General features: G+C 38.4%; 1 protein-coding gene across 4 annotated transcripts in view; it reads right to left on the bottom strand.

Annotated features, from left to right (window-relative positions):
* Positions 1–2,050: 2,050 nt before the first annotated feature.
* TRPC4 (transient receptor potential cation channel subfamily C member 4) overlaps positions 2,051–22,743 on the bottom strand; it is a 152,189-nt gene continuing 131,496 nt past the window's right edge. For all 4 annotated transcript variants that reach the window (XM_005501865.4, XM_065052368.1, XM_021286884.2 and 1 more), the window contains 6 exons: positions 19,986–20,299; positions 17,597–17,792; positions 15,791–15,985; positions 7,672–7,713; positions 5,843–5,932; positions 2,051–4,655 (listed from right to left, as the gene is read on the bottom strand). In XM_005501865.4, the coding sequence (XP_005501922.2) occupies positions 3,939–4,655; positions 5,843–5,932; positions 7,672–7,713; positions 15,791–15,985; positions 17,597–17,792; positions 19,986–20,299 (1,554 nt within the window). In that variant the 3' untranslated portion in view covers positions 2,051–3,938. The remainder of the gene's footprint in view (positions 4,656–5,842; positions 5,933–7,671; positions 7,714–15,790; positions 15,986–17,596; positions 17,793–19,985; positions 20,300–22,743) is intronic.

Here is a 22,743-nt window from a genome sequence, read left to right on the forward strand (position 1 = left end):
TTCATAGTAGATTTTGAGGCAGACATAATTTCTTTGTGTCCTTTGTCTATGCTTTATTCCTATGAGGAAGATGTGCAAAAATTCTCCTCCTGAGAGATCAGTCCAAGGGTATAGTTAGGGAAGACATTATTGTTTCAAACATTCTGTTGAAGAACTTTGGGGTGCCTAGCTATCAGAATTTCCTCACCTTTTACAGCTCTCAACAGTTATAGCTATGATTATGGTACACATTCTTCTGGAACTAGACACTGCTTATTCACAGAAAAGCTCAGATTGGGAAAGTTGTAGAATTTCTCATTAAAACCTGACCTATGGAAAAAAAAATAAAAAAGGCAGTGCTGCGTGACAAGTGCCTTGTACAAATGTGTGAGGTGTTTGGCCCACACCAGTCAGAATGGCTTACACCAGTCAAAATGTAGTTGTGTCGATCTATGGACCAAAAAACCCCAAGTAAAACCAGCTGCAGAGCCACAATTCCTCCCTGAGAGGCATCTACTTGGGTGCTCTCTGATAGTGTTGTACCACATGGAGGTGGCATAGTGATCTGCAGCCAGCTGACAGGGTCCCAGTCTGAACTCTCTGATACATGACTCTCATCACTGCAGCACCCTTGAGGGCCAGAAAGACATGCAGAGTCAGCAGCAGCTTTTGCAACTTGTTTTGAGTGTACGACATACAGTCCTAGCACCACTGACCTCTGGGAGTGTGGAAGTCAAACCAACCTTGATAAAGATACCCATTTCCACCAGTTTTGGCCCAGACCTGCTGTGCTTGGGAGGACTGGGTAGCAAGAATTCAAGCTAGCTCCTTCCCAGTTATGCCAGGGTAGAAGAGCCCATGTGTGCTGTTTGTGTTCTCTGTGTTTCTCCAGAAGCTGATGAAAACACAAAGGGCAGTCAAGTTTTGTCAAAATAAAATAAAATAAAATAAAAAATAATAAAATAAAAATTAAAAACTGTCTTCTGAACATTCTGAACAACTTAATAATGGGATTAAATCCCTTTACAATTAGACAATTTTCAAAACTTGTAGAAACATTCCATGATTTTAAGCTCTACTTCAAAGGGCTGTCTTTTTTAGGAGTTTACATACTACCTTTTGGTGTTCCTCCTATATTTTTGCTAACAGAGGCTGCAGGCAGTGGTGGGTAGGTGTGAAACCTCTTATTTCCCAAGAAGGGAACGTATGCTCAGTTTTGCAAAGCTTAATAATGCCTCTGCCATGGTGTTACAAATCTTGCTCTGTGTACCTCTAAATCTTTCTTGGCACAGATTCCCACTTGGAATCATCCAATGAGAGCATTTTTTGGCTGTCTGCAAAGCAAGAAAAGTCCATCAGCATTTCAAATTTGGACATATTTCAGGCTCATCTGTTTTCACCAAATGAGGTGCTTGTTTACCATTAAATTTATATTGTATGGGGTTCAGGTCCTTATTGGTGTCAGGCTTTGATGCCTAAGAATCACATAAAAATAGCGAAAATGTTGAAGTATGCTTTATTTAATAAACCTTCATTTCAATATTTGGTTGTAAAAGAAAGAAAAAGGACAGGAAAGACTGAGCAGTTATTGCTATGCAATACCGTGTCATGGCCCTGTGCCTAAGTATCTGCTCACCTGTGCTCTTTGCTCCCCTGTCTTGTATCTGCTCCAAAACTTAGACTGACTCCCAGCACAGTGTGTCATGATGTGATGGTGTGGCTGATGTTTCAGGTTAACTGTCCTGTGTTCTTGCCCTGTAGTAAACTTCATTCACATTCCATGTCTGGAATGAAAGCATGTCTAGAAGGCATTGAAAACTCTTTGGAGCAAGGACTGCTTGTTTTGAATTTGGCTAGTGAAAGGGTAGTAAGCTTAGGACTTCGAGGTGTTACCAACCACAATGATGAATTAAACAGTGAAGTCAGTGGTGGGAAAGGAGTATTACCTGGGATATAGAGAACTTTGTGACAACACGTGATACACTGGCTTTATGTCATTCTTAGCACAGATGTTCCAATAGAAAAGAGAACTCTCTAAAAGAGTTGATATAGTAAAAATGATATGAAGTTATTCCACCATTATTATTATTATTTATTTCTTGTTATGCTTGTAATAATTCAGGTGCTTTCCAGACAGAAAAGCTACAGGTCCTGCCCCGAGGAGCTCACAATCTAAAGGTGGACAAGGAGAGAGACATGAAGGAGGGGGTTCCACAGAGAAGTCAAGAGGCCAAGGTAGAAATCAACCGTATCTTCGCAACCAAATGAGGTTTGAACACATTGTTGCAAAGCTATACAAACTATTTTCCAATTACTACTGATATTTTCCATTTTGGTTCAATGAATTCACTCCTAGATGCCATGGCACAAAGAGATGTTCAAGAAGGAAGCTTCCAATGTGTGAGATCAGCGACAGTAGCAGATGCATAAAGTAGAACTGGAAAATTCACCTAAAATTATAGAGATGAGAGGGGTTTGTCTGGATTTTCAAAACTCAGTCCAGTACCAGGGTAGTTTAGATCCAGAATGATATGGCTTTAGGTCAGGAGTTACATGTGATAGATTCCATCTGGAATGTAAGTGTACTCGATGCATCTGCAGGATCCTTAATACAGGTTAATATGAACTACAAAATCTACCATGACAGGGCTAGGGAAGTTAAGAATGAAATGACCACAGTGGTGTGGTATATTCATGTGTTTCCAAGGGAGAAGGATGGTGCTGACAGTTTGAGGGTAGTCATTCTTAAGTCAATTATAAAATTAATCTTTAATAATGTAGGACATCAGTCACCGATCAAAAAGAAACAGACTGTTTAATTTTAAAAATACTGCTTTTGACTAAGATAATAAATCACTCATCAGTAATGAAAAATACTATTAGGTTTTCTTTATACATTTAAGTGTCTAAGTATTTTTATAAAACCTCCAGTCAGGTTCCCCCAAACTCTGAAATTATCAAAGAAACTCTCTATAAGGCTTGCCTTTAAAAACTTCTCAACAAATTGCCATATATTTCCAAGTACTCAGGGGATCATTGAATGTTTGCTTATTCCTGAAGTATCTTTCTCTCAGCAAATACGAGTGTCTCATGAAGGCAAAAGCTAACAAACAGTTGAATATTAAAGTGCATAGGTTGTCCACGTTTAGAAAAATAAATGGTTGAAGAAGCAGTAGCTGTTGTGATTATGGATTTCTGGGAAGTAATCCATCATCACTTTTTAGCAAGCCACAGATGTTTCTTTTACTATAAAAAAGAACATTTTTTACAGTCTTCAAATCCTACAAATGCATTTCTAACAATGGTATCAGGACAGTGATAAGCCTCTTGCTGGGAGGAAGAAGCTGTAATTAAATAATCAAGTAGACTGATCTTTCATAATTTATAGGTATTCATATTCCCTCAATAAATAAAAGAATATACTTTATCTTTTGATTTTGTATAGCTTTTGAAACAACACAAGTTTCTATCAATTTAAATAAATGATTCTAATAGCTTGACATGAATTATGCTGAGAGGAGCTGCTTATGAGTATTATGGTGCCCAGAATCTTTTAAGAATCTACAAAGTTAAATAAAGGCTTCCAAGTCTCTTAAGCTACTTTTTATTTGCATAGAAAAATATTTATCATAGGAGTCAACTATCATATGAGAGAAATTGCATTTGTTGTAATTGAAAAAGATAGCTAAAAAGTTTCTGTGGGTTATTGCAACAGTACAAGAATACAAGATGCTTCCATTTATTAAAAAATGTAAAACAAATCGTGAAAGCTAAAGCAGGCTACAAAACAGAAGGTCCCCGTATTATCTTTCTCTTGACTATGTTACAAGATCATGTGCCACAGTTGAGTACTATAAAGTGTAATTCTGCATTTGCTAATATAATTCTTAAAACACTCCCCCCCCTCCCCAAAGCACTATGCAAAATATATATATTTGTAAATGCTTCTTCTGTAAGCATCACAACCTTGTTATCACGTAATCACCCTGATCAATTGTTTCCTGGTTCCCATCACAGTCAATGCAAATGTCCAACTCCTTGTCCAGCTGATCCTGTGGTGTGGTTGGTTCTGAGTTCTGTAACTCCGTTTTCTCAGTTTCTGAAGCACAAATACTCCCCTCTTCCTGTAAATCGAAAGAGCTGCTGTTATTTTGTGATTCAGCTAAAATGCATTTTTCATCAGGACTTTGGATATTCAATTCACAGTCCATGCTCAGTTCTCCCTCTTCCAGTTCAGCAGTTTTCTCACATTGCTCCTCTGCCTGTAGACGGGAAACTTCTTCAGAAACTGTGTATATTTTATTTGTACTCTGCTCCACAGAGTTTGTTTTTGATCGTCTGTGAAATAACCCAAAATTTTTTATGTCTGTTACAAAATTCACACGCTTTTGTTTCTCCTTTGTGGACTCTGAAACCATCATTGCTGAGCCATTGCTTACATTATGTGCTTCAGAGGCAATAGTGGCTGATCTTGGGTGAATCATTGTTGTTATGTCAAAAAGGCTGAAGGTGTTCTTCTTTCCTTTCTTGTTTCCTTCACTCTCACTATTTTCTTCATTTTCTGACAGAGAGGCAGTGTCTTTGTTATTCTTTGCAGTCTGCAAATTAGACAGCTTGCTTCCTTTTAATAAACCCAGGACTTCAAAACGAAAGCTGGAAATATCTTGTTTTAACTCCTAAAAATTAGGAAGAAAGATTAAATATCAGAGAATGGAACCTAATTTGACTTTTTCTCTTGGAATTTAAAAAAAAAAAAAAAAAAAAAAAAGCTTATGCTAGGGTCTTCTAGGGATCAGTAATAAATTTCACCATCTGGATAATACCTGGCATCTTCAAGGTGGTTTTCAGACTCACTCTATTGGATATTTCAGGTGAGACAGAAAACTGATCAACAATTTTATCAAGAGGAATCTTCAAAGGAAATGTGCCTTAACCCAGACTACTCATGGATATCACCGACAGTGGTGGAGGAAGGAACTTGGACAACCTGAAGACTTACAGCCAATCTGCTAGACAGTGTTATCCCATCACGACAACAGCATTTTGATCAGCTGATAACACCATCCCCTATGCACACACCCATGGGGACACATGCATGCATGCATAAGTAGGAGTTGGTGCATTTCCACGAGATGTTTGCCAGCTGGCAGCTAACTCAAAACTAATCACTGCTTTCTGCCAGTGCAACCTCTATCTCTTAACGGGCTGTCTCAGGACACAGCACCTTGCCTTCAGGAAGTCCCTATTTCTCTTCATTTTCTCTAAAGGGGTGATGAAGCTTAGGCTCTGGCTGTATCTTCTGCATGGCTAAGCTGAGGCAGATGAATATAATTTTGAACATCTGGAGTTAAGGTGACAATTTTAATAAAAATGATGCAAGAAATACACAGTGATGAATGTAAGTGTTGTGATTTATATGGACCTATTCACCTTGTCTGTGTCAAAGGATTTTAATACTTGAGTACTTATTTAAGTTTGTCATCTTTTAAGTCATATAAAAGGTGTCCTGTTTACAAATGAATGCACAACAGCTCTCTGTAGCAGAAAATCTCTCTTTCTTAAGGTGCTGAAACTATTTGCATCTTGCTTTGTGTATTACACACACTTAGCCCCACTTAGGTGTTCATTTACATGAGTATATTTCAAATTAGCTGATAAAACTGATTATTGCTTCAGCTAAAGAAAGGAGGAGACTTGCTGGAGCCCATGTATAATACAATGCTATCTGTGTGTGGTCCATCAGGATGCAGACAACGCGCTACAAAGCAAGATATATGCCACCAGAATAACTGGGTTGTTTGAGGAATATGCTTCACAGTCTTATCTTACTATAACATCTACAAACATTTGAATTACCACGTACCTTAAAATTTTCTTCTGTCAGTCCTTCCTCAGTTTTGGCATCCCTTATCATTGCTGCAACATATCTCTTAACCAGATTTCTCATAACTTCCTAAAAATATAAAATATCGTGTTAGGTTTCTTGGTATTAGTTACTAAACCTATGCTTTGAATTCTTTGTGCTTTAGAAACATGACAAAAAAAGTATAAACCTTAGATCTGGTTCAAAATTTGTTCTGCTTTTCAGTGGAAGTGCTGATATTAACTATCCTCAGAGTGGCTGTATTGGTTTTCACCAAAGGTACATTTCATGCCAGTAATGTGCAGTCTGACAGTGAGAAATTGCTGATGCTTCACAAGGAGTGTAAGTCTAGAGCAGCTGTATAATGTTATTTTGCAGCTATATACTCCCAAGCCTCCTGTGATGTGAGATTCAGAGACTTTCTGAATCAGAAATGATAGCTCTGGTTTTAATGGGCAGGTGTGTGTTTTGAATGCATGTATACTTTCAGCATCCACAAATCCTCTGCCAGTGAATTCCATAGTATAGCTGGAATAAGATTCCATTTGGGGATTTGTTTATTTTTAACCTGCTCTCTGATAGTTTCCATCGTTGTCTTCTAAGAATCCTAAAATTACTTAGGTTGGAAGAGAAGTCTGCCTGGAGGCTCTCTGATCCACCTAAGAGCCATGTTCATTAAAGTGCTGAATATCTCCAAGGGTGAATATGCTGCAGCCTCTCTGAGCAACTTTTTCCAGTTCTTTACTACCCTGACTGTGATGATGATTTTCCTTACGGAATTTCCCTTCCAGCATCTTGCGTCCATTGACTCCTGTTCTTTTTCTGTGCATCTCCAAGAAAATCTGGCTTCATCTTCCCTCTAGCCACCCACTATGTTAATGAAGACAGCAATTAGATCCCCCTTAACCTACTGTAGGCTGAAATCTGAGCTTCTTCTTTTATGTCAGCCCTCTAACCATCTTGGTGGCCCTTTCCTGGATTCCTTCCAGTTTGTTAATATCTCTCTTCTAGTGGGGGGCCCAAAACAGGACACACTGTTCCAGGCACAGCCTTACACGTGTGGGCCAGACAATAATCACTTCCCTCAAAGTACAGCCTACAGCCTTATTAATGCAGTATAGTTGGTATCTGGTATTCAGTTTGAGGATACATGGTAAACAACTGCTCAGTGTTCACCTTCTCCATGATTTTATAGATCCCAGTTGTACTTCCCTCTTTTTCAGGTTGGAAAAGTCCTAGATTACCTAATCATTACCCACATGGAATCCATTGATTACCAAACTTAGAAGTGTATAGCCCACATCTTGTTTAACTTGCAGCCCTTTTAACACAACAAAAATTGAAAATCAATCTTGAAATTATTCCTTGTGCTACAATAATCTCAAAAAAATCAGAGGCTGAAGTAGGAAGGATGGAGAAGAGCAGATTACAGAGTATCTACGCAGAGAGTTTATTAAGGGACAGGAAGTTGTCTATGTGGCACCAGAGCTGGAGAGATGGAGAGCAGGTTCTGGTGGAACATGTCAGTGAGCTGCACATGTGATCCTGACAAATCCCAGCAGGGAGGTGGGGTTGTGTGTTTGCTTTTTCTAAGGCAATCCATGTTATAGTGAGCAAAATACTGGTTAGAATGCTATTGCTCTAGGAAATAATTTCTACTTCTCAAATGCTGTTGTTTGAACACCAAAAACCAATTGCTTGTTTGCTGAGGATGAAATAAGTATGCACATTGTGTGTTGTTTGGTTCTTTTGTTTTGTTTCCCCTTCCTCATGAAGACCTTTTCAAGGCATAGAACATAATTGCCCCAAAACCAAACATGAGCCTGTACCTGGTATTGATGATGTCTTCTCAGATTGTCAGCTGCACGCCTCTGAAAAAAAGAAAAGAACAAAAAGCCATGAATCCCTATCTGGTAGCAAAATACTTACAGCATAGGAAAACAACAGGTCAGTGCAGTATGTGGTATCGAGAAAGACGAGAGAGATGATTCAAAGTCTGTTGAAAAATGGCATTGTTGGAGCAAAGCCTGTCATTAGCTTTACAGAAGAGGCAATGTTTTCATTGGGAAGGTAGAGTAGATTTTTTACATTTTCATCAATGTGCTGCTATTCCAGCACTGGTATGGATGAGGTGGGCAGCCAGGTCTCTGCCCGCAGAACCCTAAAGTTACAGATCTGAGACAGAAGGGGAACAATGTGATCGTGTCACTTGCACAGACTGAAGCATAATTTACTGTATTGGGAAATGCTTGACATAAACATGATGTTAACAAGACACTTGCTATGGCTCCTGATGTCTCATTTAAGTTAGAGCTAATTAAAACCTGCAGTATAAAACTGTACTAATGAGAAAATTTCAGTCTTAGTTCCCTGATCACTTGATCACAGAGAAGGGTATGGAAGACAGAAACTTAGCCTGCAATGCAGAGTTTGGTGGTGATAAAGAGAGAGGGTAAGAGGGATAGTAACTCTGGAGAGGAACAGCAAAAAGAAGTACGACAGGGTGGATGCATGGTAGAGGCTTCAAGAAAGTGTTGGATTACATTACAGCACCAGAACTAAGGGCTGTCCAGAAAAAGAGGGGGAAGGAAAAGCCCTGAATTACTTAGTCCTTGAATTACTATTGTCCTCAATAGCATACTGAGTCACATTTCCCTATTCTCTATCTTAATTATCCCAGACTACGGAAAGACTTATAATTTTGTCTTGGGTTCTTATATCTGCTGCTGGTGAGAAAATAAGGTGTCGGTCCACTGATTGTATTTCTACAAAACAGAACATTTAGAGCATCTTAAAATAGGATAAAAGGACATCCAAGGGACTTGTTAAAATTGACCTCAGTTTCATAATAAGACAGCCACAGTAAGGTATTTTGTCACCTTCTTTTACTTGAAACTGATTGGCAATTTATGCTTAACAATTTCCCTGCACTCGGAATGGGTTTACATTTCTTGTTTGTAATTAATTTGAGGGATGCAGTAGCTCTGTGCTTGGGCTTGGCAAAAATAATGGAGGAAAATCATTATTTCCTAATTGCTCTAAGCTGAGGCTGTGTGGTAGGGCTTTATACACAAACATCTTTTCTTCAGTATTTTTCCAGATTGTGTTTGTGCATCGATGCGTCATCCGAAGATGGGAATTCGTTGTGTTTAAGGGTGAGAGGGGGGTGACCCTGCCCACAACCAGGGAGCGGGGGGTAAGGCAGCCCTAGGAAGGAAGGCCAGTGCCCTCCTACCATTTGTCTTCAGGCACATTCAATTTTCTTCTTTTTCTCAGCTGACCACACGATGGAGATGTTTCATTCCTGCCGAGAGAGCACTAAGGGAGTTGGTGTCTAAGAGAGCTCTCAACAACAAATCTGAGTTCCAGGCAAGAACACTGTAAAGTGTAGCTAAAAAGCACTTCAGGTAGAGCTAATAACTCCTATAATTAAAACAAATTCTGCCCCTTGTCTTGCAGACTACTTTCTTCAGTTGCTATCCTCTCTGCTTTATTTTACAGTGAAATGTGAAAGAAATACATAGGTTTAATTCTGTACCCATAACAAGAAATAGCTAAATCAAGTTTATCCTTTTGTTTTAGCAACCAATTCTGAAACTTCCAGAAACAGAGGCTGTGGCTTTTCCACTCAATGCTATGTCAAAAAGTGCAATTTAGAATTGCTATCTAAACACATTTTTTTTGTGTAGTAATGTGTCAAGAACAGTTCTACTGCACTTGACAATCATTTTCAATCCATACTGCTGAGAAGCTAAAGTAAATGCATTTAATGGTGTGTTTTCATACACAGACACATACATGCTGCACAGGGAATTATGCATACAAATAATCTAACAAAGTTATTACTGCCACCATCAAGCCATAGAATCATTTTGGTTGGAAAAGACCTTTAAGATCATTGAGTTCAACCCTTAACCTAACACTGCCAAGTCCACCACTAAACCATGTCCCTAAGCACAGCATCTACAGGTCTTTTGAACACGTCCAGGAATGGTGATTCAACCACTTCCCTGGGCAGCCTGTTCCACTGCTTGATAATCCTTTCAGTGAAGTTTTCAGTTCTCTGTCTCCTGTTTAACTGTTCAGATTGAGTTTCCAGTTCATTATTTCCTCCTGATTCCTACTGAAAGCAAAATAAATCTTTGCTTAAATATATATGAAAATCAAGCTATTAACTACAAATACAATGGCATTAATACTAATATTATTCTTATTTATTATTTATCAGTCAGCCTGCTTTTCTCTACATGGTCATAGTCTAACTTGTAGTCGTTTAAAGTTTGTTTCAAGTAACTGCCTGGCAATGGGATAAAAGTTAAATCTGACAAAAAATAGCAACAGAAGAAACACTCTTCTGATGACCATATTGTATGAGATAATGAAATTGAAGGGGATACTTTTATCACTTTTGCGGGGGGAGGAACTAATATCCTCGAAGAAACTTTAGCAGTACTTTTACTAGTAGTGATACATTTTTGGTCTTCCTGGTTATGCCAGTCCTAGTAATTTGCGTTGTTTGGAAGACAAATCTCTTTAACAGTCAAAAATTAGATAATGTTAAATTACTTCTGTGAATTGTTTTATCAAAATGATATATTTTATGAAGTGGGAATGCAAACTTGCTTGGTGATTAAGCTCCAGAAAACGTAAAGATTGTCTGAAGATATATTCCTCATCTTGAATAGAAGCTTCCCATAAGGAGGGTAAGAACTTCTCTGTGTTGACAAAGAGGTTTTGGCATGAGATGGTCCTTGGCTATATAAACACTTCAGATTACTGATTTCCATTCTGGATGTAAGGTTTTATTTCTTTGTTCAACTTTCAATAATACACATTAGAGAGAAAATACAAAATACTTATATTGACTTAGGAGCTGCATAATTTTCCACTTGGAGAACAAAGACTAGGAGAAAGTGAAAGGAGATTTTCTCTGGCAAATTATAATAACTAACATGTACATTGCTTGGAAAAATGGCATAAAAATCTAGATAGCTAGAAAATAGGTAACTTTATATAAACACTTCAGGTAAAAACAAACAAACAAACAAACAAAACCACCTGAAAATAGCCTTGATAATCCTTTCCATTTTCTCCTCTGAAATACTTAAAATTATAGGTAAACCACTTTTTGTCAACTGACCAGACATAAAATGGAACGTAATTTGAGGAAGATAGTCCAGTTTATTCCAGTTTCTTTTCTTACTTCTATTTTGAAATAGCAATGGATTTCAAATGGCCAACAAGAGTATCTTTGGGATACCCCGAGGCCTTCCGCAGTCAGGGAAACTTCAGCCTAATCAATAGAGTTACATTACTAATCTGGCTTTTGCTAAGGTGAGCTGACAAAGTTAACAGAACTCATATATATATATAAAGAGCAGCACATACTGTTATTTCAGAGGTTTAGGTGTAGGAGACACTTTGTTATAATAGCTAAAGAGAATCCTTGCATATCTGGGATATGTCAAAATGACAGAAAAAAAAAATGTGAAAGGTATCACCTGAAATCTGAAAGGTAGATCTCTGTCTGATTAATGGCAGAGCTGAAGTACTAGTAAATCAGATGTAAGCATCCTGGCCTTCCTTCAGATGTAGCTGTGGCTAGAGAAGCTGCCATCAGTGTGGCTGGTCACTGTGTTGCTTTGGAGAAAAATTCTGTCCCTTGAAGTAGCTCCCTGTGCCTCCACCACCCACTGTTTCAGCTGTCCCAGTACAACAAAGGATGTCAGAACCACAGGACTGACATCCAAGGAGAAGCCAATTAATCAGCTCTCTTCAGAGGCATCTCACTTCCCTGCAGACCTTGTTCATTCCCATGATAGGTTTGTTACAAGCAGCACTGTAGATGATCCTCCCAAGAAACTATGCCATACTTATTTCTACTGACATTTCTCTTTTTCTCTTCTTCATATCAGCCAGATAAATCCTTCCACTAGCATGTCAGCTGTAAACTATCATGACATTGAACCCTTTCTTTATGATTTCTGCCTGCATATAAAGAACTTTCAGTTGTGCACGTATATATATTTTTACAGTGGACTGTTGATGACACATTTAATACAACGTGGATTCAATCCTAGCTCACGATTCCTGGCTTTTTGGTACTAAGGTTTCTTATGCAGATATCAAGTCTGATCCTTGCAAAATGCTGGCTTTAACAAGCCAGCTGCATTCTGTTTTGTATCCTCTAGCACTGACTCAGCCTTTGGATGCACACTATTGCTTTTTCTAGTGGAAAATACCATAGTACGTCACTGCTGATTAGAGCTTCCTAATGGGAAAGTTAGCATTTAGAGGTTTTGGAACAAAATGCTTTGAAATCTGAGTTCTGCCTTATAGACAACATGGCATCCATATATCCATATAGTCAATATATGGAAATAAGCCTGAAAAATGAATATATAATGTTTTTTCCCCAGTACTGCTCACAGGGAAGGAATAAGAGTTCATAATGCAGGACCCAAGGAAAACAAGGCAGTCCTGACAAAGCTTATCTTGTAGCTCTGAGGTCAGAGTTATTACAGGGGAGATTCCAGCGAGCTGGAGTCAGAGAGCTGTCAGCTGAGATCCGCAAACAAAAGGCAGAGAAAACTCCTCTTCATTTCCCTTCAGTTGTCACATTAGAGAGGTTCTAAATTTAATTTGTGATGCAGTTTGTTGGAACAACTGAAAAAGTTCTGAGAACCCAAGGATGAGCTGTGGGTGATGGGAATAAGCTTTCCAAAACCAGAAAGCAGCACATTCCCCCAGGACAAACTGTGAGATCACCATGGTGTGCCCCTTTGTTCTCTGATGACTTAACCTCTTGGGGAAAAGCCAGCTAGGAGCATCTGGTTTACATCTACCTAAACTGTCTGTAGACCTGACCAGTGGAGTGAATAGTAGTTCTCACACTCTGATGAGTACAGGCAGACTTTCCTGATGTGGAAATCCGAGCACATAGGCATACCCACATCTTATCCCTTTTTGGAGCTTGGGAGCATAACTGGGCCTAGAAATTGCAAAATGTTCCAAATTCAGATAGCCCAAATTTGGCTTCTGTTATAGCTGAAGCAACTTTGTAGTTTTCTGATGTGCCCAGATGTTCTGACTGAATCTGCATCATCAGCCACAGCCACTCACTTTTTCAGGCAGCTGGAAGTCTTGTTGCCATGATAGCTTGGCTGGTGAGCCCTCTGTTCCAGAGGGGTTCCAGCTATACTTGAAGCTAAATACTAAAAAGTTTCTATATCTTTCCCTCGCCTATGTGCTCCACTACAAAACAGTTCAGTAATTAGTGGTTCACATTCCAGTCATAGAGAAGCTAGGTTCAGCTCCTTCTGTTCTCTCAAGAGAGTACCTTTCCCCCACTAGAGTCTTAATGATTTTAAGATGGAAATCTCTCCTGTCACAGCTGTTCTTCTTAGAGTAAATAATTAGATATCCACCAGAGAATAAAAGTGAACCTGGATCCATAGCCCAAGCTATTTGCTTTACTTAGCACCTGCACCTTCTCTCTCCAAACAGAAACTTCATCCTGAAGCTGAAAAGCCTTTTCCAACAAAAGCTTTTTTTGAAACTGGTATATACTAATGAAAAAGTTTGGTTTAAGGATTTTTTTTTATTAAAAAAAAAAAAAAAAAAAGAAAATTCTATTTGTAAAAATTCCCAACCATCTCTGTGTATAGACTCTCTGCCTTTTGACCCTTTGTTGCACCAGTTTTCCAAAACCTAAGCTGCTAATTTCTAGAAGTTAGTATTTATGTGCCCCAGCAGGAGGTAGCTGCAGGAACCAGGGGGTAATATTTCTGAACTCCCTTCCTCACCCTGCCATTCAGCATGGGGCTGAGAGCATGTTGTCTCTTCTGTTATTATTCCACAGACCCAGGAATGAGTTTACTCCAAGAGCTGCAGTTGGAAAAGGAAACAAAGAAAAAAACAATACAAAACAAAACAAACAAAAAACAAAACAAAACAAAACAAACATGTTGGGTGGAAAGTCTGACAGAAAATGTTGTCCTGAAGGTTTTGCTGGGATGTATAAAGGTAATCTGGATCTGTCTGAGTCAAACAGTGATATTGTGTTAACCAACCTTACATCCTCAGCTGTTATACACTGGCATCACTCCATTGATTTTAATATCACTCTATCAGTTTACACTATCTAATCATTCCTACCAAATGTTTAACAAATGCCTAGAAGCATTTCCCACTCTTTCCCCCCCCGTTTTCCCTTCAGTTGGTCTCTGCATTTACTTCTTTTCCTTGCCAGGTTACACAGTGATGTTTTATTCTTGAAGTTCTTCACCCTTCATGCTCAGTTCCTGTCTTTTATTTTTATTTCTACCTCTATCTCAACCACTGTTTCTCTGTCTTCACTGCTTTTCCAATACTAATTTTTTTCAATGTTTCTTTCTTGCAGTCTATTACTGATTTGTTTCAATGCCATCCTCATGCTTATGAACTTCCTTTTCTGGCTGTTCCTTTCCCTAGTTACAAGTATGACAGCCAAGTGAAGCATATTTCCAACAAGATCAGGATATTGCAATAAGCCTGATTAGAAGCTTTCCACAAAGAGGACAAAATCAGCTAAGGAACTGTGAATTAGTTTTATACGTAACTCTTCCTCTTTATCATATATCTGTACATCTGTTAACTTGTTCCTCTGAGTATATCTGGCAATTAAACTGAATGCCAGGATATGACTGCAAAATTTGTAGAAAAAACCACCCTATCTTTATTACTCACTTCTTAACAAACTGGGAGGAAATAGAAAAAAAAGGTTGATAGAGTAATGGTCCAGCAAATAATTGTCTTATATCCCCTGGCTTCTTTGAAATGAATGGATGTTTTTCTATCAGAGTCAACAGCATGAGGACTATAACCCTTTCTCCTTCCCCTTACCCACAGTGACACTCTCATACTGTCACTTAATGCTTTGCTATCCTAGTTCCTAATGTACTTGAAAATATTTCTATTCACCAAATACCTATGGTATAGGGAAAGTGCCATTATCCACATTTGCCTACAATAGTTTTCTTCATGTTGGAGTTGGCTAAATGCAGTCTAGTTACTGACGTACTGACTTGCTCGCTATGGGAAATGCAAAAAACATAACTAAAACGATTTAGTTGTTGGTGGGTTAGGTTGCCGCCTGGATATTTCCTCTGTCAATATAGAAAAACTGTGCTGCTGACTGAGGTATCTCAACTGAATAGAGCTAGGAGGGACAAATTCAAACTTGCTTTACCTACTGCAGCTACCAGAGAAAGTCTGTGGCTGAGATATTACACATGTACCTGCTGAATCCAGATGCAGGACTATTCTCGCTCCCCTTGTGTGTCTTTTCCCCTACTTTTTTCTCTAGAAATTTCACTGCTTATCATCACTATTAGAATAGGGTACCAATCTGATTCTGAAATAATTCTGCCTGTAAATCCAAGTAAGCAATTCCAAGTAAATGCTGTTATATGTCAAAATATTTTCTTTAATGGCAGCAGCTTTTGTTAAGAATGCTTTTATGGTAAACCCATTTAATTGCATGTAAAGAGCAAGAGAGCGACAGAGATAATATCCCATGACAAATATTTTATACATGAGTCTGTGGTTCACAATATGTCAATGATACTTGAACCGGAGCACTTGATCTAGAGATCATCAAGCAGACCTCTGGGACTGGTAGACAAGTACACACATTTGATCTCTCATATTTGTATTGCTTTTAATCTTTCTTGCATTATCTGTAGATGAGGCATGATCATGATTCATATTGCCATTGCTCAGGAATACAATGATGCTTTCTCTTCAGTCACATACATTTACATTAATGCAAAAAATAAACATGCTCTGGTAGAATTATTGTCTATCTCATATACATATTATTTGAAAGTTTGTATGCTCTGTAAGGCTGAGAAAGACTCATCTATATAGCAAAGAGGAGGACTGCAGACAGAGTATAACAGGACTTACCCCTATTGTTCCAAAACTTTCAGGCTTTCTTCTGATTTTTTTCTTGCAAAGATGTCTCCATAACCATCTGATCAGATACCAGAGTGACTTTGGGCTTGGTATGACATTGAAAGGTGTGGGCAGAGTTCCTCCTTCTTCAAAGTAACTCATCCAGAGTTTTGTTCGAGCAAACTTCCACTCAATGTCTGCATGATCCTGCACACAAGAAACACAACACCAGCACAGATGTTGCTGTAATTATGGAGCTGAAACAAACCTCTACAAAAATCTGAAAGCCTAAAACTGGAACAACTCTGAAATACTAATGAATTTTCTTGTTTAAAATACTGGCATCTTCTTTTGACAGAAGGTCTTTAATGCAAAACAAAGCTAAGCTGCTTTACTTCAGAAGAGAGATGTTAGATATGTACAGTATATATCCACTTTCAACCTTTCTTTCCTTGCTACAGGCTTTTAAATAATTAAAAGTCTCTCAAACAACAAAGGATAATTACAAGCAGAAAAATGCTATATTTCTGGAAAAGATGTTTTGTTATAATAGCAGCTCATCATTATACCACATAGATCACTCTAATTACTCTGCTGTGTAGAAGCTTCACAAGGCTGTAAGTCTCACGTACTTTCTTAGTAATTGCCAGCCACAGAATTTCACAAATAGGTTATCTATCAAATCATGAGGCTACTTAGAACAGTTAAGTATCTTTTTTTCATCTTACTTCAGAATTATATATTTGGAATAGGTCGTTGATTTAAAATTATTTTTATTTGAAATTTCATTATTCTTTTGGATTCTATATAATATTGAAAAACATTGAAAAGTTTGAAAAAAAGAAAACAAAACAAACTAAAATCCATGAAAAGTTTGCTAAGTCCTAGCAGCCAATCAAGAAGTTTAAATCACTGTTTTTAGAGGCGGACAACATAGTAGCCAAGAACATAAACTACAGGTCTAGCCTTAGCATTTAATATTAAGCCAGATATACAGTAATCAAACCACTGATTTAGAAAGTGTAGTAGTAAATTTTTCTACCTGCAGTCTGAATTGTGATGGATGCTAGTATATAGTGTACCAGATTTTGCCAGCTAGCATTTTATAAACACATGTAGTTAATATTTCTTTTGTGGAAAAACTTCTAACTTCCAGATTGGAAAAAAAAAGCACATTTTAAAATCTTAAGACTGAGAAGCTTTCTTTTATTTGTTTGCTTTTTGCATGATCGTATTTGAAATATCATGACGAAACAGTGTTTATTTTCATTAATCTCCTTAATAGACAGCTGAGAAATAAAAATAAGCCAATAACTCTGGTAAGGATAAATTGCTGAATGAGGACACCGCTGAGTAAGAAGTAATGACCATTAGTTTGAACTGCCAATGTGTCCAAAATTGTCTTTGAAACATGGGTATCCATTTTCTATTAACTATATATTGACAATATATAAAAATCCAAATAGAAAAGACTTTTAAAGGTTAATAAATATAATGTACTGAAAATAAAGTAGGGACAGACAATATTTGGCAGAGTCCCTTGCCACTTGCCAGAAGCTTCAGGAGACCCTTCTCAACCCATGAGCTAGCTTCTGCAGCAGGGGCCACCATTTAGAGTTGTGGGGAAATTCCCCTGTGGCAAATCCAGCTGGGGTCTGGTTTCTGTGTCCTTCCAGAACAGTGCAAAAGAATTAGAACAGATCAGAGAATTTGCCCCAATATTCTGTCTGTAAAAAAGATTTACTGTCAGAAAAATGGGATGTGGGAACAGACAGCAGCTATTTATTATAAATGATCTAAGGATAAGGAACAACTTACAGCAATAAGCTGGTAAGAATTATTCATCATGGCTATTAGCATGTTGAGTAGAACAACCAGAGAGATTACATTATAGGTACCAAACATGGTGGCTCCAACGAATTCAGTAAATTCATGCCTTGCTTTCACATTGGTCACATAGAGATTGATGAGTCCAAATATAGACCAGAATAATGACTGCAGCGTTTCAAATAATCTGAAAAGCAAAACCCGAAATAAATAAATGCATGGTAACAATACAGTTTTTCCTCAAACACACAAAAGTCCTTGACTTGATTGAGACAAATGATACTTAACATACTATAGGCAACACATACAGAATATCTTTCTAGGGAAACAATGACTTAATGTTTCAAATCTGAATATGTAGATATACATTACTGAATCTATAAATAAGCTTGTGAGTAAAAGGCTGATTTTGTTCAAACTTCTGAGGGATAAATAAAGTTTTAGATACCTTATTTTGAACACCTGCCTTTGAAGTATTTTGACCTTTGCCTTGACCATAGATGGTAGTAACTCAAATGATCGTGTTACACCAAGATGTTAAAATAATTATGGTATCCTCACACCTACTTAATGTTGTCAGCTTATGCAATTTCTAGTTTGTGTTGGGAGCCACTGAGATAAAAGGAGTTGTATAATGAGAAGAACATTATTATCTTTAGCATATGTTTTGTCTTCCAAAGAACAGAGACATTAAAAACACAAAAATGCAGCTCTGAAATGAAACTTGTGTTTTTATAAATAAATTATATTACATGATATTCCATTATAGAAGCTTGGGACAACAGCTAGGAAGCTAAATAACAATAACTAACTTAAAAAAAAAATCCTCTGCAACTAGGTAGCTTGACATAATTTCACTTTTGTACAATGTTCAGCTACACTATAGGTCAGAAGCATGGGCCCTGGTTAGCCCAGTTGCTTTCGAAAAGTTTGGAGCTAAATTTTCTGCTTCTCTGGTCCCATATCTTGAGATTAACTGGAGTGAGTTTTCCTCATGGCCTCTCTCTTGTTCCTTTACCCTGATGCCAAATGCAGGTTACCCTGACTCAATGGGATGTGTGGGCCACCAGCACTGTCCCCACTGCACCCAGAGCAGGAAGGCTGCTGAACTGTGGGGACTTGTACCACCCTGGGTGGCCCTGTACTCTGTCCAAAATTAAGCAAAAATTAACCCTCCAGCCCCTTTTCCACCCTGTGGTATAATCTGTGAAACATAACTTTGTCATGCAATCTAGTACAGTGTCATCCTGCAGAGGTACCTGAGAGGGCAGTATGCTTTTACTGATTAAAACTATCGGTCCTGAATCTCTGCTTTTGTAAAACAGTGTGTATTAGCAGTAAGGTATGGCTCTGGAGTCTCTTGTCTGATCACGAATCAAACAACCACTATTCTCCCCTACTCACAGTGGCAGAAAAGGCTCATAAGGCATAGCAGTTTGCCTTGACACCATCTTCTGGCACTAGTATGAGTAGTCCCCACTACCTCCTAGAGGAAAAATATTGCTTCCCTCAATGTTCAGCTCTGGAAATCTTCTCTGTGCTTTTGATCACACAAAGTTTAGATGTTATCAACATGCAAAATAAACATGTTGCATCTCAGCCAAGTTTTTTGATTAAAATTCTATAAAAGATGTTATTTTAATAAAATAATTTAGTTTGAGAAGGAAGCCATTGGTAATAAATGTATATTTAAAACAGCCTAGATATGATTCATAGAAGATAATAGGGAACAGGTATTCATAGCAGTAGTTTGATTCAGATTGGAAGTTGAAAGATGAGATAAAGAATTATTATTTATTTGGTAGTTTTGGTACTATAGATGAACTACAGAACAGAGTAAAGTAAAATTGATTTTTAAGTGAAAGAAAAATATAGTTTTAAACAAAAATTAGAATACTGTATTTGATTGTGTAGAGTAGACACAGGGTCAATAAAAGCCTAGACTGAATGTTTTTTCCTGCCTCAATTTATCACATTTACAAGGAATCTTCATGCTTTAGAACACCAAACTTATTTAATGCCCATAAATAGATACGTAAGAAGTGCAGAGCAACAGCTGCCTCGATAAGCAAGCTCTGATCTTGTGATCTTTTTTTCCCTTAATTCTAAATGTGTACTTTCAAATCTCAGGTTATCTCTCCCTCCTCTTTGTTTTATCTTTTGAGATATCTTGAATTGAACAGATTTCACTGTGGTATGGGATGAGCATTATTACAGACTGATGTAATGTTAATATTTGTTTTATTAGGGTAACTTTTGATGTGTCTGTCAGGAAACCACTGTCATACCAATGGAAAGCAGCCTCATTCCTGTAAACAACATCTAAGTGATTAAAATATAAGGGACAGAGGGGGAGGATAGAAACAGATCGTCCACTTACGTTGAAAATGCATTATTCTGCTTTTCACATCTTATTCCTTTGCAATTGCCAGGTTCATTTGTCTCGTAGTAGAAGTACAGCTGGTTCAATCCATTTGCAAAAGCTAACAGTACAAGGCAGTATATGAAAAGAAACTTCAAAATGTCCAGCAACATTCTTCCTAGAGATATCTGTAGAGGTCCCAGGTGAGAATTTGCAGTGAATAATGAGATCAAGCGAAGGGAGCTAAAGATGTTTGCAATTGCAAACAGAGCCTCAGCCACCAGGGTTGGATGCCACATGTCCCAGCTCTCCCGTGGAACTAACCCACTATACTGAAAACAAGCAGAAGGGAAGAAATTATTCCTCTATTTCTATGCATAAACAAGTATGCCAGCTTCTTTGTAAGCTGTTCAATTAATTTGCAGATAGCACAATAAAACTAAACATCTTTTGGAAAGCAGTATATCTTCAGCAGAGTTTTTTATTTTAGAAAAAAAAAAAAAAGCTGTACCCATGTACTTGTCCTTCATTTTTATGTGCAGGATGGTCTATGCTTTCTAGCTTTTTGCCTGTGTTTTGGTTTTGGTTATAATTTTCACAGTGGCAAAATAAGTCTAATAATTCTGACTGAGAATAAAAGAAGCAGTTTTTGAATACATGGGTTTTTTAGAATTACAGAAACTTTCAGCTGTAAAATTGGGTATATTAGTTCTTCGGAGAACAGTGCAGACACAAAATGATGGATAGAAACCTGCAAGAACTTTGGCAAGTTGGAACAAAACATTTAATCAAGGAATAAGTATATAGCTTAATCACAAACACTGGACCAATGATGAAAAAGCTGTTTATTAATGAACTGTAGCAAACTGCTTGTGTGTCTCATTATCAAAGAGTCTGACCCCTGGAACTCCAACTCTACTGTTCATACTCCACCAAAAAATTTCTTGAAGATGAAAGATGCTATTTTCAACTAGGCTTAAGTACTGTGGCAAACTCATTTATTTAGTCTCATTAAGCTGTTTTACAGAACATATCAGAGCAGAGAATCTGTGCTATGAAGCATTCTAAAACCATGGAATAAAATAATATGAAGCAGATTTCAAAGAGGGACTATGGTACGGTCTGTATTTACATGCTCTAGGCCACTCAGATGCATCCTGCAGACCTACTGAGCATGACCTCCATAGTAAGTGGACTCTTCCATGTCATTGGGGCCACATGAAACAATATAGCCAGGCATCACAACATTTCCACATCAAACTCACCCTCCTAAGAAGGTGACTGCTCTCAAGGTGGTTCAAGACCACCTGAGAAAGATAAACATATATAAGTCTATGAGACCCAACAAGATCCATCCCAGAGTCCAGAGGTAACTGGCTGCTGTATTATAGTTCCCAAGGCATTCTCCATGATATTTGAGGAGTCATGGCAGTCAAGTGAAGTCCCTGGGGACTAGCAAAAGGGAAACATTGCACTCATTTTTAAAAAGGGTAGAATGGAGGACCCTGGGAAACACCAAACTGTCAACCTCACCTCTGTGCCTGGGAAGATCATGGAACAGATCGTCCTAGAAGCTATACTAAGGCACATGGAGGGCAGGAAGATCATTCAAGACAGTCATCATGGCTTCAGCAAGGTCCTGCCTGACCAGCCAAGTGGTCTTCTATGATGGAGTAACTACATCAGTGGACAAAGGAAGGGCTATGGACGTCATCTCTCTGGACTTCTGTAAAGCCTTTGACACAAACCTCCACAAACATCCTTCTCTTTAAATTGGAGAAATATGGATTTGATGGGTGGACTGTTTGGTGGATGAGGGACTGGCTGGATGGTCACATCCAGATAGTAGTGGTCAATGGCTCAATGTCTGGATGGACATCAGTGACAACTGGTTTCCCTCAGGGCTCTGTACTGGGACCAGTGCTGCTTAATATTTTCATCAATGACACAGACAGTGGTATAGAGTGCACCCACAGCAAATTTGCAGATGACACCAAGCTGAGTGATGTGGTTGACACACTTGAGTAACAGGATGCCATCCAGAGGAACCTGGACAAGCTTGAGAAGGGGGTCCATGTGAACCTCATGAGGTTCAACAAGGTCAAGTGCAAGGTCCTGCACATGGGTCAGGGAAACCCTCACTATTGATACCAGGTGGGGGATGAAGGGATTGAGAGAAGCCCTGTGGAGAAAGACTTGAAGGTACCGTTAGAGAAAATTTGGACATGAGTCAGCAGTGCGCACTTGAAACCCAGAAGGCCAGTCGCATATTGGTATGCATCAAAAGGAGCATGGACAGCAGGTTAAGGGAGGTCATTCTGCCCCTCTGCTCTGGTGGGGGCCCACCTAGAGTCCTTTGTCCAGCTCTGGAGCCCTCAGTACTGGAAAGACATGGACCTGTTGGAGATTTTCCAAAGGAGGCCACCAAGACGATCAGAGGGCTGGAACACCTCTCCTATGAGGACAGGTTGAGAGACTCGGGGTTGTTCAACCTGGATAAGTTCAGGGAGACCTTATTGAGGCTTCTCAGTACTTAAAGGGTGGTTATAAGAAAGAGGAAGGAAGACTTTTTAATATGGCCTGTAGGAACAGGAGAAGGGGTAATGGTTTCAAATGGAAACAGGGTAGATTCAGAATAGATATAAAGAAGTATTTTTTTAAATGAGGTGGTAAAACACTGCAATAGGTTTCCTGGAAACATTCAAGATCAGGATGGACAGGGCTCTGAGCAACCTGATCTGGTTGAAGACGCCCCTGATTATTGCAGGAAGGTTGG

Source organism: Columba livia, chromosome 1, assembly GCF_036013475.1.
Source record: "Columba livia isolate bColLiv1 breed racing homer chromosome 1, bColLiv1.pat.W.v2, whole genome shotgun sequence".
In the NCBI taxonomy this organism is placed as follows: domain Eukaryota; kingdom Metazoa; phylum Chordata; class Aves; order Columbiformes; family Columbidae; genus Columba; species Columba livia.